The sequence below is a fragment of the Dermacentor andersoni genome, chromosome 3 (genome assembly GCF_023375885.2).
Source record: "Dermacentor andersoni chromosome 3, qqDerAnde1_hic_scaffold, whole genome shotgun sequence".
Classification (NCBI taxonomy): Eukaryota; Metazoa; Arthropoda; class Arachnida; order Ixodida; family Ixodidae; genus Dermacentor; species Dermacentor andersoni.
In genome coordinates, this window is record NC_092816.1 from 8,476,431 (window position 1) to 8,491,994 (window position 15,564).

The window sequence follows — 15,564 nt, forward strand, 5'->3', positions numbered from 1 at the left end:
GTTTCTATTAGTTCAAGAAGGTAAGCCACTCTGAGAGATGAGGTTGGGGATATAGAGGTACGCCCATACATGCTGTAGATATCCAGTTCCAAGATATCCGTTTTAGTGAACGGGTCCCCTATAATAACAGCATGTTCCGAAACTGGGCGAGTCAGTGTTTTATGTGCCAAGAGGCGTAAAGATGTGCATTTGCCTTTAAAGACCGTCTTAAAAATAAAAAACTAGCGCCGACAATTTGCTATTACTGTATCGCGATGTTTCGTCCAGGACAAATCCCTAGTTATGCAGAGACCGATGTATTTGTGTTTCAGTGTCACAATGATACATACCCAAGCGGCTTCTTCTTTAGCGTTGTTCTTGTGCATACCGTGTTTTCAAAATTAGCGCACATTTGCCATTAGCTGCACCATTCAGCCACCCTATTGAAATCGCTGTTTACCCTCGGTTGGTGTTCAGTTGGTCTTCAGTTGAAGTTACGTGCCACTGGGTTCGTGCCGATTCTCAGCCCATCCCCTGCGATAGGCGTGTCTCGCAGTGACACAGAGGGGGCACTGCAAAAGCCGTAAACTCATTTAGCTGCGTGTGGTGCTTCGCATCCGCGTCTCGTCGACAAGCATCACACATCGCCGTGCGCCTGTGATCCGCTGTGCGTGCTGCCTCGTTAACTGATCGCGCCACTTAGATTCTACCTTTTCCTTTATCTTTTGTGCATGTAAAGCAACGCATGTAATGCATGGCCGTAGAAAATACAAGTAGTTTTGAACAAGAGTTCTGCAGAACTCACGTATACGAAGTAGTATCATGAGAAGCCAACACTGATACCGAGGACAACATAATGGAATTACTTGTTCTTAATAAATGAAAATAAGGAAACGATCAATTAATGGAAATTAAAGTGGATGAAAGAACAGCTTGCCACATGTGGGAACCGAACCCACAACCTTCGCATTTCGCGTGCGATGCTCTACCATTTGAGCTACCGTGGCGCCGTTTCCCCATCCAGTTTCTTGGGTATTTATGTGTCCTAGTAGAACCCTGGGAGTGTTAGACAGCGCCACCATTCACAGACCTTGGCGGCGGACGTGGAACGTCCTTTTTGCCGCAGGCGAAAAGCAGGCTTCTCATGATATGATTAACAAAATTCGGGCCCCTCGGTTAACCCCCTTTCTTCTCGTATACGAACTGGTTTACGTAAACTGAAAAGTAGGTAATATGGCTGCTTAAACGGTTTGTCAGCTGTAATCTACAGAATTGGTGCATATGTGGATTTGTGGCTGACATTAAGAGTTGCCGATGTGATGCTTGCCTTAAAAAAGTACAGGTTCGTCAAAAGTTGCTTAAAAGGAAGAAACCAAGCTTGGGTACTTGTATAAATGTAGCGCGTTATAGCATGCGTGTATTTGACTCAAGTGGAAGCGAGAGAGCGCCTCAGCGAGAGCGGCGCGCGCAGGGAGATGGAGGAGGCCAAGAGCTGCCTGGAGCGCGAGACCTCGTTCTGCCCGGAAGAGATACGCAGCATCTACATGAACTACCTGCGGCCGGTGACCGCCTCCTTCCAGGACCTCTGCAACGCCGGCGAGACCAGAGACGGTACGCCCCACCCTTCGTTTCCACACGTTCCCGCGTTGGCCGAGGTCGTAATTGTGCGGGATAAGTGGGCGATCGGACGTCCCAAAGCAAGAAACTGTCAAGGGGATCTCCCAACGAAAAGTAGTACATTATAGTCAGCAGGCGATGGCGAGTTGCGAAATAATAAATACAGTTTAGGTATTTGAGGTAACAGTTCTGCGAAAACCCGCAAGGTGGAGAGAAGCAATTAATATAGGGAAAATCGGACATCCACCCGTTCGTAGCAATTGCTACAAAGCAAACCCACACGGGTTCCTCGAAAGAAAAGCATAGCAGTTGAATAAAAATTCTTCCTGGTCTGGGATGTCTGATTTTCGCTTTAATAATTACTTCTCTCCACCCTGCGGGTTTCCGCAGAACTATTACCTCAAACTCTTGCCTTTGCTTCTAGTTGTCGACAAATTCGACTTCGCCCTGCCATCTGCCAGCCGCCTGGTTAGCTCAGATGTTAGAGCAGGTGCCCCGGAAAGGTGGTGGTCCCGGGTTCGGGTCCCGGACCAGGACGAATTTTTCTTCAACTGCGAGGCTTTTCATTCGAGGAACCCGTATGGGTTTCCTTTGTAGCAATTGCTACGAATAGGTGGATGTCTGATTTTCCCTTTATTAATTACAGTTTAGATGAATTCGGAATAAGCAATACAGAGCATAAGTAGGAACACGAAATTATCACACTGATAAGTTATCTAAGGGAGTTTTAAGACTCCGACAGAGTGCGTGCATTGCACATAAATTTAATTGAAATGGTACGATGTTCCGAAATGATACACAAGAAGATCTTGCCCTTAGTTTGCCGTAATTAGTATGGACGTTTGGTATGAGGACATTATAGTTTATGAAAAAAGTATTGTGCTAATAGTACTCACAAGACTAATACCAGTGAAACTGAGAATATGCAATTTATGATTTATAAGTCGACGCATGATGATCAGTAATTTATGACCATCTCGACAAAATTTCCCATATAGCGTAGAAAGTATATTTGGTATTTCAAGCGGCAGCGCTGTATACTGTACATCTGAGACATCTTTCGAACCGGGGGGTTCGGAACACCCCGCCCGCTGTTGCGAACTCCATAGCGCGTTACAAGTCAGCGAACTTAATTGAGCCGCATTGGCAACCGTGTGTGCTCAGAATTTTCGGGTGACCTGCGGCACGCGCTGAACACCGATCGGTTTTCTCTTGCTGCCTTGCTCATGTCCATCACCGATAGGGTCTGATGACGCACGCCACTTCGTGGTGTGCAAACTTAGACGCGATTTGAAAGCTCGCAAAATTGAAAGGATCAGATTTGTAGACCAAGGCACACGCTCTATGCTAACCACTCTTTCCGCGCGTTTCAGAAGAGCATATCATATTGACCGCAAATATAGACGGGGACAGCGGAAGAGAACACAAAAACAACACGGGCGGTATCATATCTATTCCGCTGTCCCCGTCTTTATTTGCGGTCAATATGATATGCAGTAAACACCAACTACGTCAAACTGAAGTTCTTCAGAAGAGCAGTTAATAGATGGAGGACGCTTGAGCTTCGTCTTTAAGAGTGGAACGAGATAGCACTCAATCATGGAGGAAGGAAAAAACTTAGGAGAGGCGCTAGCCCCTGCGCGCGCTAGGAGAAAAGTGTGGAGGAAGTGACGTGGTAGGTTCGCCTCTTTTTCGTTTTCTTTTTCTTTCTTTTGCTGTAGCGGCCTTGCTTTCGAGCCACAATGGCGGTTTTGTTATAGTTCTGCGTGCTCACACGTGTTGCTCCGTATATCGTACCGTGGCAAAGACGCCGTGTGGGCAGGTTTGCATTAGTATTCGTGTTTTGTTGCGCTGTGTTATGTGGACCGTGCTTTCCCGGATGTTGCTGCGGTCAGGCGGAACCGGAGGAACTAAAATTCGTGAAATGAACGCGCATGCAACGCTGCACCCAGTGTACCGCGCCACGGCAATGGCAACGGGCGAAGGACTATCCGCGGGAAATTTTGCCCTCTTCGGCGGAATCATGCTAACGTGCCATCGCAGGCCGAAACCGATGCGTTTCAGAATCTGTATGCAATGAACGCCTTGCAGGTCAGCGATTCCTGCTTTTGACAGCACATGGTGCATTTGCGGCACGTAGAACGTGCGTTATGCAAGAATGCATAATCCTGGTTTGAGAACATTCGTGTTCACTAACAACTTGCTTATGTGCATAATAAAACACATGTTGCTCAACTGTTGCTTCTTTCTCACAGTACTCGCGACAGCACGAAGTCTTTTAAGCAAAACGCGTTCGATGTTCATACCCACCTGCACATGTGTACAACTATACACGTGCTGATAGAGCGTTACGCAAAATATGTGCGTTTTACTGCCCTTGACCCCGTGCGCCAGCCAGCCGATGCTTTATCCTGGAAGATGGGAAAGGAGCGGCTGCTTTGACTTAAGGAACGAATCCTCCCTTCCGCAGGCGTATCTTACTTGTGCGCACGAGAAGCGCAGGGAAGTGAAGGTTAGCGGATGCGCTGCAGGAGTGAGCAAGGCTCCACAGAACGTACGCCCACGAACATATCAAACGGCTGTTCCATGCATGGTCGCTCGTAGGCCGGTTCTATGCGCGTACTGTTCCGCACCGTGCAACGGCTATCGCAAAACTTTGGTTCCGTGAAGCTTCACGCATGCCGAGGGAAGAAGGGACCTCATGCCGCAGTCAATGAATATAAACGCGGAGTCAGAAATGACATTCTGCCTCGTCGCCGGCGCGCTGTCGGAGTGATGTGCGGTCACCCGAAATTCGTTCAGTAAAGCACGACGATCCCTCAAGCCACAGCGAAAATACGTGTTTGTGCTCATAAACTCCACATGGATCGTAAATGGGTCGGTGTGTCGTACGTGTCTCCAGTGCATTCTTGCAGTGCAGTGAGGATGCGTACATTTTTTTTCGTATCGCCAGACGTCTAGCTCGCAAGTCCGTCTGAGAGCCACAGGAAGTCCAAACAGAAAAAAGCAAGTAGAAGGCAGCGATAAAGGTGACCTTTTTTAAAAACACGCAAAAACTGGGCAGCAGCCGGTACCCGCGGTTGATGAGAACAGTTCATTTGGCTGGCCTGATAAAGCATGTTTATTTCATAAAAGCCGGTAAAAGCAGCCGATTCTACTTCACGGCCCAATGGCCCAATTTGCGGAGTTCGTTATAAACTTCATTCAACATGATTTCGGCAAGGGTAATGCGATGAGACATCGCAATTACATCGCTTTGTTTAGTGTTGCTGCGGAGCGCGCGCGTCTGAGCAGCGCGGCGTAATTCGCCAGAAATATAAACAAGAGAGGAGAACTGCATGGCCCGACATGATGGCGGAGCAACGCCAACTTCCTGCTTCACTTGGCTTCACAAAGAGTGGTATCAGGGCCCCTCCTCAGTTTCTCCCTTCCTCCATGCACTCAATGATCCCTGACTTGCTTCTCACGCTTCCTGGCAACTGGAGTGTATGTAACCGTAATACCTAACGGGAAACGCTGGCCGCGAATGCTATGCACGAAGGCGGGCTTTCTGGTAGAAACGCGGCTTCTTGCGTGGGCCGCCATCCGGCAGAGGCGAGCGCCATCTGGAGGTATTGCAAGAAATTGGGCGCGCCGCTCCATGGCCTCCAAGATACTCACGCGCCGGCGCGCGCAAATGGCAGACGTCGTGGCTGGTCTGTGGATGGTAGAAACGCTGGAAAAGGGGTTTCTTTGAGTTTTAGCGTAACAGAATTAAGTTTTATCGTATAATCAGATTACAATTCGACGCTATCATGTCTGTAGGTTGTGTGTAAATCGTACTTTACGATTTTTGTACGTATTTTAGCTTGAGAAATTCAATTCAGTAGCTTCCTTGCGCATATCAAGGGCCTGGGTATTGGTGGTTCAAAAATATTTTTGCCGAAACGACGTCCAACGCCGGATTTTCTGCGATATGGGGGCCTGTTACGATCGGCCTGCAGGGGTAATGACCTTCGAACCTCTGCCAGCCCGCTGCGACGAGTCGCTTTGTAAAGCCAACAATGCGGCTCCTTCGGACAGCCCAACGGCGCCAGCAAAGCTAGCCACGTTTGGCGGACCGAGTTCGTTAGTTGGTTCGCTGTCGCCTTCACGGTCTAATTAGAGCAAGAGAACTCTTGGAAAAGGGTGTTTTGCGGCGCTTTCTCACGGGCCCGAGAAATCGTCACAGTCGTTTGACAGACGCGGCGGCTAACTGCGGAGTCAGTTCTAGAATCAAGAGGCGCCAGCTTGAGTGAAGCGTGACAGCCCCTGTCCACGAGGACCCTTTTCCGCTCGGTGTGTTCAGTGAAACAAAAGCGCGGGAAGGAGTGTGTGATCTCTCGCCCTCAAAGGCGGGTCGACTACGACTACGACAACTTTGGAAGGTCCGATTGGACGAAGGTTGGACGGCAGTTTTCCCTCACCTAGGGATCTAGGGAGGACAGAGGGTTTTTAAGCAGCCGTTTTCGGCTGCTCGGTGTGCTTCATGCTTCCTTTTCAGTCATGCTAGACTGATGAAATGTAACGTTCTCCTGTCTTCATGTAGATATTGTAAATAAATCTCGTACTCCTTGTTCTCGATGAGAGCAAGCTCCTCCTTTCAGCCATGTCCCAAGTGTGGATGAGTTGGACGACGGCATGGGCCCGCTACCACATTTTTATATGCCCGACTCCAACTCGAACAACTGGTTGCCAGTGGTGGGATTGTCCTACAACTCGTAGACAGCAATGAGATTTCACGGACTTTGGGACATGGTGACCGACCAGTACCTCGATCAAGTTGGACGACTTGGGATTGACCGCCTCTCACAACTGACTGGATACGGCGGAGGAGGACTGGTGATATGGTGCTGCCTGAGTGGGTAAGCGTTTGGTTTCGGCTTTAAGATTTACCAGGCTTCAATTTCTCTGAGTTTGCAAATTTGAATCGCTGGGGATCTTTGACTTGTATTCTGATTTGCGTGGGTATCGCAGCAAGTATTGTGTGACAGTACAGCCAAAGCTTAAAGTAGCGACCATGGTCCTATTGTATTTGACGGGAGCTGACCTGTTGTGGTTGTGTGAAGAGCTCGAGGTAGACGTAGAGGAGGACTTGACGGAAGCAGAAATTCGTAGGACCATTCTCTAAAGTGACAATGATTTGAAACTCAGCGAACAACTAGGTAAACGAATTCTAAGCAAGAGACAGGAACAGGAATCAATTAGGCAAGAACGCCATGAGCGCGAGCGAGAACGCCAAGAACGTCAAGATCGCGAGAGTGAACGTGAGCAAAAACGGCAAGAGCTTGAAAAAGTAATGGCAGCATTAAACAAACAGATACAAGATTTGCAGCAGTTAAATGCACAAAGACGACGGCTGCTTGAAAATTCTGTAGGTAGTACAGAGCAAAAAATAAGTATGTAGCGGATTTTCGCCAAAAGCCGTGGAGAGGAGTAGTAGCTGTGAAATTAGCAGCACGTTCATAGGTGAACGGAAAGGGCTAGCTGCTAACGATGCCTTAGTGGTAGCAGAGACTGTTAAAGCCCGCAGTGAGAGGTACGAGGTGATTTGCCAACAGAACACTGTAGAGACAGCTAGGTCAGCTGTGAATGAATTGGAACAGTCACTGCGCGTGTGCGTCGCATGTAATGTTAACGAGGTCCTTAACGAAGTACAGAGTACTGCTGACCCGACAGACACGAGAACCCATGTCGAGTCAGATTTGCCTGCCGAAGTACGGTGCCAGCTGGACGATGCAGTTGAGGGCAGTTCGTAGGACTGCGAGCTGCGTAGCTCAAGTGAAGACAACTGCATTGTTCAGGTATCAGTGCAGTTGTCCGCCAGTCTAGGTAGCCAAGAGAGGGATGATTTCGTTATGAATCATTCGGACAGTGCGGGTGACAGCAATCGAGACCGACGAGCTGCGTGCCGATGCACAGCGTGAGCTGGGCAACGCAGTAGAGGGCAGTTCGCAGGAGTGCGAGCTGCGTAGCTCGAGTAAAGACTGCTGCATTTTTCAAGAGTCGGTTGAACTGCCTGCCAGTCGAGGCAAAGAGAGAGCTGGTTTAAATGAAAATCACTTAGACTGTGCGGGTAGGAGAGCGATCTGAACCGACAAGATGTGTACCGGTCAGCTTGAGGCGCGAGAAGGCGGCATGAAAGGGAGTTCGAGGAAAAGGCGCCGTAGAAAGAAGCGCGGTAAAGATCGGAACGAGGTGAATAATGTAGCGCAGCCAAAGACTGTGACAGAGGCAAAAAGGCAGGGCGCGAAGAAAAGAAAGGTGTGGTCATCGTTGACGACGTTTGCGTATAAAGCACGTCTTAGCCACCGGTCAAAAAGAGATCGAGAAGCATACTCTGCGCGAACGAGGACAAAGGGCATGGGACAGTTATGTTCCTCGTCGTTCCGTCGTTCTTTTCGGTGTGCAGCGTGCAGTGCGAAAGAGCGCAAGGTGGCAAGACGAGAAGAGGTGGTAGGGAGTCGTGACGCGGTCAGTCGAGTTCGCGATGAAAGCCTGTCGCCAGGACGCAAATTGGCAAGGCACTGTAACGTCTTGAAGGAGCTGATAGTGTATCAGTCCTTTTGTTGTTCCTGGGTAACCGCGACCACCTCGACTACTGCTCAAAAGTATAAGTCCGCCGTAAACGTTTGGAAAGGGAGACCAAGATAGCTTCCGTAGAAATGAAACGTGTTCTTTTGTTTTCTTTTTGACATTTGAAAATTTTCGCGATTTGAGACTTGAGTTTCATTCAATATGTAAGGTATGCGCTTTCTTTATGTTTTCGTTTGAGAAGCTTCGAGGTTTGAAAGATGCGTTTTATGTAAACCATTAGTTTCGCGAGGTGTTAATTAATGAGTAGATAGGTTTTTCTCCTTTTTTTGCGAGTAACCTGAGGGTCAGGGTTATCGGTGAAAGGCCAATGGTAACGCGCGCGTGTATTAGCTAACCTTCATGTTTTAGAAGTATTTTCGAAGTTTCTAAGCTTAAGCGCGTAGGGTTTCAGTAAACGCATGATTTGCACCGAGGAGCGTTGTTAGTTCCATTAGCGCGTGTCCTGTGCGGTCGGAACGAAGCAGAATGTTTGTGACTGAGTCGCTCGTGTGTCTTGAGGCCGACCGCGTTGTGACTTTTCTAGCAAGCGTGCGTGGAACTAGTTATTAGAAGACGCATTTTTTGAAGTTCCTCTGAGTTGCCAAGTTACGCAAGTTTAGTTGTTTTTTTAAGGTACTATCGGCCAAAAAAGTAAACGGACCACGGCTTAGGTGGCCGGAGCGGCGGCAGGGCCACACCGGGGCGCTGCTATCTCGCTCCGCGCTCTGACGACGAGAGTGCCCGGGTGACGCCAGACTTCGCCCTCACTCTCACGCGGGGCCTCAACTTGCTTGATAAATTTCTAGTGCACCGTTCGGTTGCTCTGCTGCTGACGGTCGCGATGAAGCGGACCGTGCATCGCCAGTAGTCCAACACATGGCGATCTCGCGCAGTAGCGGGCGGCCGCAGGGCATCAAACCACGGCACTGAGAGGGAACGAAGACCCGATCTGATTGTTGTTTTGCTGATATTCACCTTGCATGTCGCCGGCGTCCAGCACTGCTCGATTTTAGGCAACATCGCGCACGTAGCCGCAACGGTGGCTTCGGTGACGCGCGCTCTTTCACGTCGGCGTGATAGAGAGCGGGAAGCACGGACGTCCGAAGCTATAGCGGCGGCGCTCTCGATGCCAAGGCGAGTAAGCCAAGTCATCGCGGTCGGCGGCAACCTTTCATCGCACTGAAGACCCCTTCAAGCCATGGAATGCTTCCGTTAATAAACTTTCACGACTGACTAGTTATTCCGATTCGTCGTCCCAATTATTTCTTCCTGGCCGTACTTTTGTAAAGTTTCATAACGGCCTACGCATTGTAGTAGCTAATTAAAGCAGTTTTCAGAGGCGTCGCTGATATAAATAATAAACGCACTGCTGGAGACAATACCGGGAAAGTAATTTCCACAGAAAAGCCGTGCCCTGAGTAAAGCTTGGCGCCTGTAACTTATCACGCCGGCGTGAAAGAGCGCGCGTCACCGTAGCCGTCATTGTGGCTACTTGCGTTATGCTGCCTAAAATTGAGCAGCGGTGGAGGCCGGCGACATCCACTAATATGAAGGATAAGGTGAATATAAGCAAAACAACAATCACAACGGGTTTCGTTCCTTCTCAGTGCCGCGGTTTAATGCCCTGCTGTCATCCATTACTGTGGGACAGCGCCATGTTCTAGACTATCGGCAATGCACAGACTCCTTCGTCGCAACCGTCAGCACCAGAGCAGCCGAATGGCGCACTAGAAATTTATCTAGAAGAAAGGGGGTTAACCGAGGGGCCCGATTTTTATTAGTAATATTGCTACGGGATAGTATTTCAAATGACGAAGAGCCGAGCAGTAAGAAGACGACGACGACAATTGGAAGCTAGCGCGGGCTGTTGCCTCTTGGCCAACTGCGGCTTATTGCCTTGTGAATATACTTGTAAATAGCTTTTCGTCGGTGTCTTCCTACGTAACATATCTGGTGGAGGTGGAGGTTCCCTGCACCTCGTCACGGAGCTTCGCAGTGGACGGTACGTCGAGCCTTCCGTCATGGCTCCCGGCGACGACAACTCGACTCCGCCGGCTCCGACACCTGCTGCCACTTCGACGACCTACATCACTCTCCCCGCTCCCCGTGCTCCTGGCGTATTCTCGGCAAAAGATGGGGAAGACGTCGATGACTGGATCAGCCTGTACGAACACGTCAGCCGCAATAACCGGTGGGACCCTACTATCATGCTCGCCAACGTAGTCTTTTACCTCGGTGGCACACCTCGAGTTTGGTATCGGACGCACGAAGATGAGCTGACCAGTTGGGATTCGCTTAAGCAAAAGCTTCGAGACTTGTTCGGCAACCCCTGCGGTCACTAACTTGCCGCGCAGACGGCGCTTTTCGGTCGTGTCCAGACGTCAACGGAGCCCTACGTCACGTACATTCAGGACGTCTTGGCTCTGTGCCGCAAAGTTGACGCACACATGACTGAGTCCGACAAGGTCTCCCACATCCTCAAAGGCATTACCGATGACGCCTTCAACTTGCTCGTATTTAACAACGTGGCGACGGTGGATGCAGTTATAAAAGAGTGCCGCCGCCTGGAACTCGCTAAAAGCCGACGTATCGACAAAGAATTTGCCAGTCTGCCCAACACCCCAGCGACATCTTCCTGTGCCGACGCTCCTCGTCCCAACAACACTGGCGATGTTACCAGGATTGTTCGGCGTGAGATCGAGGCCGCCTATCCGGCTGCCTTCGACTCCAGCCCTTCCAATGCACCTGCAGTCACTGTTTCCCTGATCCAGGCAGTTGTGCGCCAGGAGTTCGCCAACATGGCTATTCACACCATCTGCTCGGCCCGTCGCCCTGATACCCACCCGGCTTCTTCGATTCCACCCCGTCCCGCACCTTCTTACCCACCACGTTTCCGCAACCCCTCTGAATGGCGCACTGCAGACGACAAACCAATTTGTTTTCACTGCCATCGAATTGGGCACATTTCTCGGTACTGTCGCAGTCGCTGGAGTTCCCTGAACCAGTCTACATATACTGCCTACTCTCGCCCCCCAGGTGGCCTTTCTTGTCCCTATGCTGCCTGCTCAGATAATGCCGCCACCGATTCTCCTGCGCCGAACCGCCCCTATTCTCGTTCGTCTTCGCCCCAACGACGACAATCTCGCTCCCCCCAGCCCCGTCGCTCCTATTCGCCGACTCCCTTCGGACGCCGCTCCCAGCCGGAAAACTAGACGATGCAGCGCCTCGAGGTGACGCTGCATTGCTCCCTACGCCGCCAAATCCTCTCCTGACGTTGCCCACTCATCTGAACCTACTTGACGTGCAAGTCGACGGTGTTCCTGTATCTGCTCTCATAGACACTGGGGCGCATTTGTCGGTAATGAGCGCTGGCCTTCGTTACCGGCTGAGGAAAATAATCACGCCCGCCACGACGCCTGTTGTCCGTGTCGCCGATGGCGGAACAGCCCCTGTAATTGGTATGTGTGCCGCCCGCGTCTCCTTCGCCGATCGCTCCACTACCGTGCTATTCACAGTCATCGCTCACTGTCCCCACGACATCATCCTCGGCTTAGACTTCCTCTCCGCACATTCTGCTCTCATCGATTGCTCCGCCAGTACTCTCCGCCTCGACTTGCCTGTTCTGGATCCCGCTGAACACCACCCTACTCGCCTCAGTTCCGTCGACTTCGTTCGCTTGCCACCTTCGGCACTGACTTACGTTGACTTAGTGTCATCCCCACCAGACCCCGACGGTCACTACATCGCGGCTCCTATGCAAGACGTCCTCCTTACACACGGGATCACAGTACCTCATACAGTTTTATCTATTACGACGAATTGCATCTGCCTGACAGTGGTCAATTTTGGCTTGACGACACAAGTGCTGCCACGCGGGATGTCTCTGGCCCAACTTTGCCCATTCGAGGATCACTCTGTAGCATCGATTTCAGTAGACGACAATTCAGCCGATCCTCCTCTACCATCGCAGTCGGCAACTTATACCATCGCCAACTTACAAAAAATGATTGCACCCGACATGCCGTCCCAGCACGCTCGTGCGCTCTACCGCGTTCTGATTTCCTACCAAGATATTTTTGACTTTAACGATCGTCCTTTGGCCCAAACAGCAGCTGTTAAACATCGCATTAATACCGGCGATGCCCCTCCTATTCATCGCCGCCCCTATCGAGTATCACCGGCTGAGCGTCAATTTATTCACACCGAAGTTCGCAAAATGCTTGCCAAGAACATTATTGAACCGTCATGTAGTCCATGGGCGTCACCTGTTGTGCTGGTAAAAAAGAAGGATGGCTCGATCATGGCGCTTTTGCGTGGATTATCGGCACCTTAACAGGGTTACCAAAAATGACGTGTATCCCCTACCTCGGATTGATGACGCCCTTGACTGCCTCCACGGTGCTCGCTATTTCTCCTCTATTGACCTTCGCTCCGGCTATTGGCAGATTGCCGTGGACGTTCTCGACCGCGAGAAGACTGCCTTTGTAACACCCGACGGTGTTTATCAATTCAAAGTGATGCCGTTCGGTCTATGTAACGCTCCTGCCACTTTTGAACGCATGATGGACTCCCTTCTTCACGGTTTCAAATGGTCCACGTGCCTGTGCTACTTGGACGACGTTATAGTATTCTCCCCAACATTCGCTACGCACCTCGAGCGTCTCTCAGCAGTCCTGGACGTTTTTCGGCGAGCCGGTCTGCAACTCAACGCATCGAAGTGCCAATTCGGCCCTCGCCAGATCACCGTCCTTGGACATGTCGTTGACGCGAACGGAGTGCAACCGGACCCAGGCAAGATCCATGCTGTTACGCACTTTCCTGTTCCAAAGTGCGTCAAGGATGTGCGAAGCTTCATCGGCCTTTGCTCGTACTTGCGCCGTTTCGTGGAATATTTCGCGGCCATAGCACGACCACTAACCGAGCTTTTGAAAAAAGACGCCCCTTTCCAGTGGGGCGATAACGGGGCCTCTGCATTCTCGCTTCTAATCGACCTTCTCACAACGCCTCCCGTTCTGGCCCATTTCGATCCTTCTGCGCCTACCGAAGTCCGTACTGATGCCAGCGGTCACGGAATTGGCGCAGTACTGACACAACGCCAGCATGGCCACGACCGTGTTATCGCTTACGCCAGCAGGCTCCTCTCGCCCGCGGAGCGCAACTATTCCATCACTGAGCGTGAGTGTCTGGCCTTAGTTTGGGCGGTTGCGAAGTTCCGCCCATACTTATATGGCCGACCCTTTTCCGTTATCACAGACCATCACGCGCTTTGCTGGTTATGCTCATTGAAAGACCCTACAGGAAGACTTGGTCGCTGGGCCTTACGCCTCCAAGAATATTCGTTCTCTGTCACCTACAAATCTGACCGACTACACAAGGACGCTGACTGCCTGTCTCGCTACCCGGTAGACGAGCCTGACGACGCTGACAGTAGTACCGCCGACGGCATTTTTTCTGTGTCTGCCTTCGCTAACATCGCCGATGAGCAGTACCGAGACCTATCGCTGCGAGTACTCATCGAGCGTCTGCGCTCTACACCTACCGACGCATCCGTTCGCCGATATGTCCTCCAGGGCGGCATTATGTACCGAAGGAACTTCCTCCCTGATGGCCCTGATCTTCTTCTTGTCGTGCCAAAACATCTACGACAGACTGTGCTCTTTGAGATGCATGACGCACCCACTGCAGGACATCTTGGGGTAACCCGCACGTACGACCGCGTCCGCCGCCGCTTCTATTGGCCTGGTCTCGCTCGCTCCGTCCGACGCTATATTGCTGCCTGTGATCCCTGCCAGCGTCGGAAAACACCTCAGGTGCTACCTTCCGGTCATCTCCAGCCGATCACCATCCCTGTGGAACCGTTCTTTTGTGTTGGATTAGACCTCCTCGGTCCCTTTCCCACGTCATCCTCTGGGAACAAATGGGTAGCCGTCGCAACTGATTACGCCACCCGATACGCTATCACGCGGGCTCTCCCTACCAGTTGCGCCACTGACGTCGTGGACTTTCTCTTGCGTGACATTATCTTAGTGCATGGCGCCCCGCGACAGCTGCTTACTGACCGTGGTCGTAACTTCCTCTCGAAAGTTATCGCCGACATTGTGCGTTCCTGCTCTATTCAACACAAGCTGACTACCTCATACCATCCTCAAACCAATGGCCTGACAGAGCGGTTAAACCGCACTCTTACCGACATGCTGTCCAAGTACGTTTCGAAGGACCACCACGACTGGGACGTTGCCCTTCCTTACGTCACATTTGCTTATAATTCTTCCCGGCACGACACCGCCGGATTTTCTCCATTTTATCTACTCTACGGTCGCGAACCGACCTTGCCCCTTGACACGGTACTTCCTCCTGCTTCGACCTCAACAACCGAGTATGCGCGCGAGGCCATCGCCCTCGCCGACCATGCACGCCAGCTTGCCCGTGCTCGACTGACGGACTCGCAAACCACTAAGCAGCGTCAGTGCAACGGCCGCCACCGTGACGTACAGTTTTCGCCTGGTGCACTCGTGCTCCTGTGGTCGCCCTCTCGTCACGTCGGACTTTCAGAAAAGCTCCTTTCGCGATACACAGGGCCCTACCGCGTGCTTCGCCAGGTGACGCCTGTGACGTACGAAATTTCTCCTGTGCGCTCAACCTCGTCATCTACTCGGGCATCTAGTGATGTCGTGCACGTCAGTAGGCTCAAGACCTACTACACTGCTTCAGAGTCCGGCCTTTAGTCGCTCCGGGACGGCGCTTTTGCCGCCGGGGGTAGTGCTACGGGATAGTATTTCAAATGACGAAGAGCCGAGCAGTAAGAAGACGACGACGACGATTGGAAGCTAGCGCGGGCTGTTGCCTCTTGGCCAACTGCGGCGTATTGCCTTGTAAATATACTTGTAAATAGCTTTTCGTCCGTGTCTTCCTACGTAACAATATCATAAGAAGCCAACAAACGCTGACACCAAGGACAACATAGGGAAAATTACTTGTGCTTAAGAAATGAAATGAACAAATGATAAATTAATGGAAATTAAAGTGGATAGAAAAACAACTTGCCGCAGGTGGGAACCGAACCCACAACCTTCGCATTTCGCGTGCGATGCTCTACCAATTGAGCTACCATGGTGCTGTTTCCCCATCCACTTTTCTTGTGTATTTATGTGTCGTAATAGAGCCCTGGGAGTGTTAGCCAGCGCCACCATTCACAGACTTTGGCGGCGGACGTGGGACGTCCTTTTTGCCGCAGGCGTCACGAGAACGGCGTCTTTTTTGGTGAAGGCAACTGGTCAATAAACCCACACATGCTACCTGAAGACATCAATGTTGCCGGATTCGAGACCCTCGTTATGTAATAAACGAGAAGAAAGGGGGTTAACCGAGGGGCTC

At 51.1% G+C, this 15,564-nt stretch overlaps 1 protein-coding gene across 1 annotated transcript in view; it reads left to right on the plus strand.

The window, feature by feature from the left end:
• Window positions 1-15,564, plus strand: part of LOC126520608 (uncharacterized) — a 107,866-nt gene that overhangs the window by 51,183 nt on the left and 41,119 nt on the right. Inside the window, exon 3 of the mRNA XM_050169405.3 lies at window positions 1,451-1,590. Within this exon, the coding sequence (XP_050025362.1) occupies window positions 1,451-1,590 (140 nt within the window). The remainder of the gene's footprint in view (window positions 1-1,450; window positions 1,591-15,564) is intronic.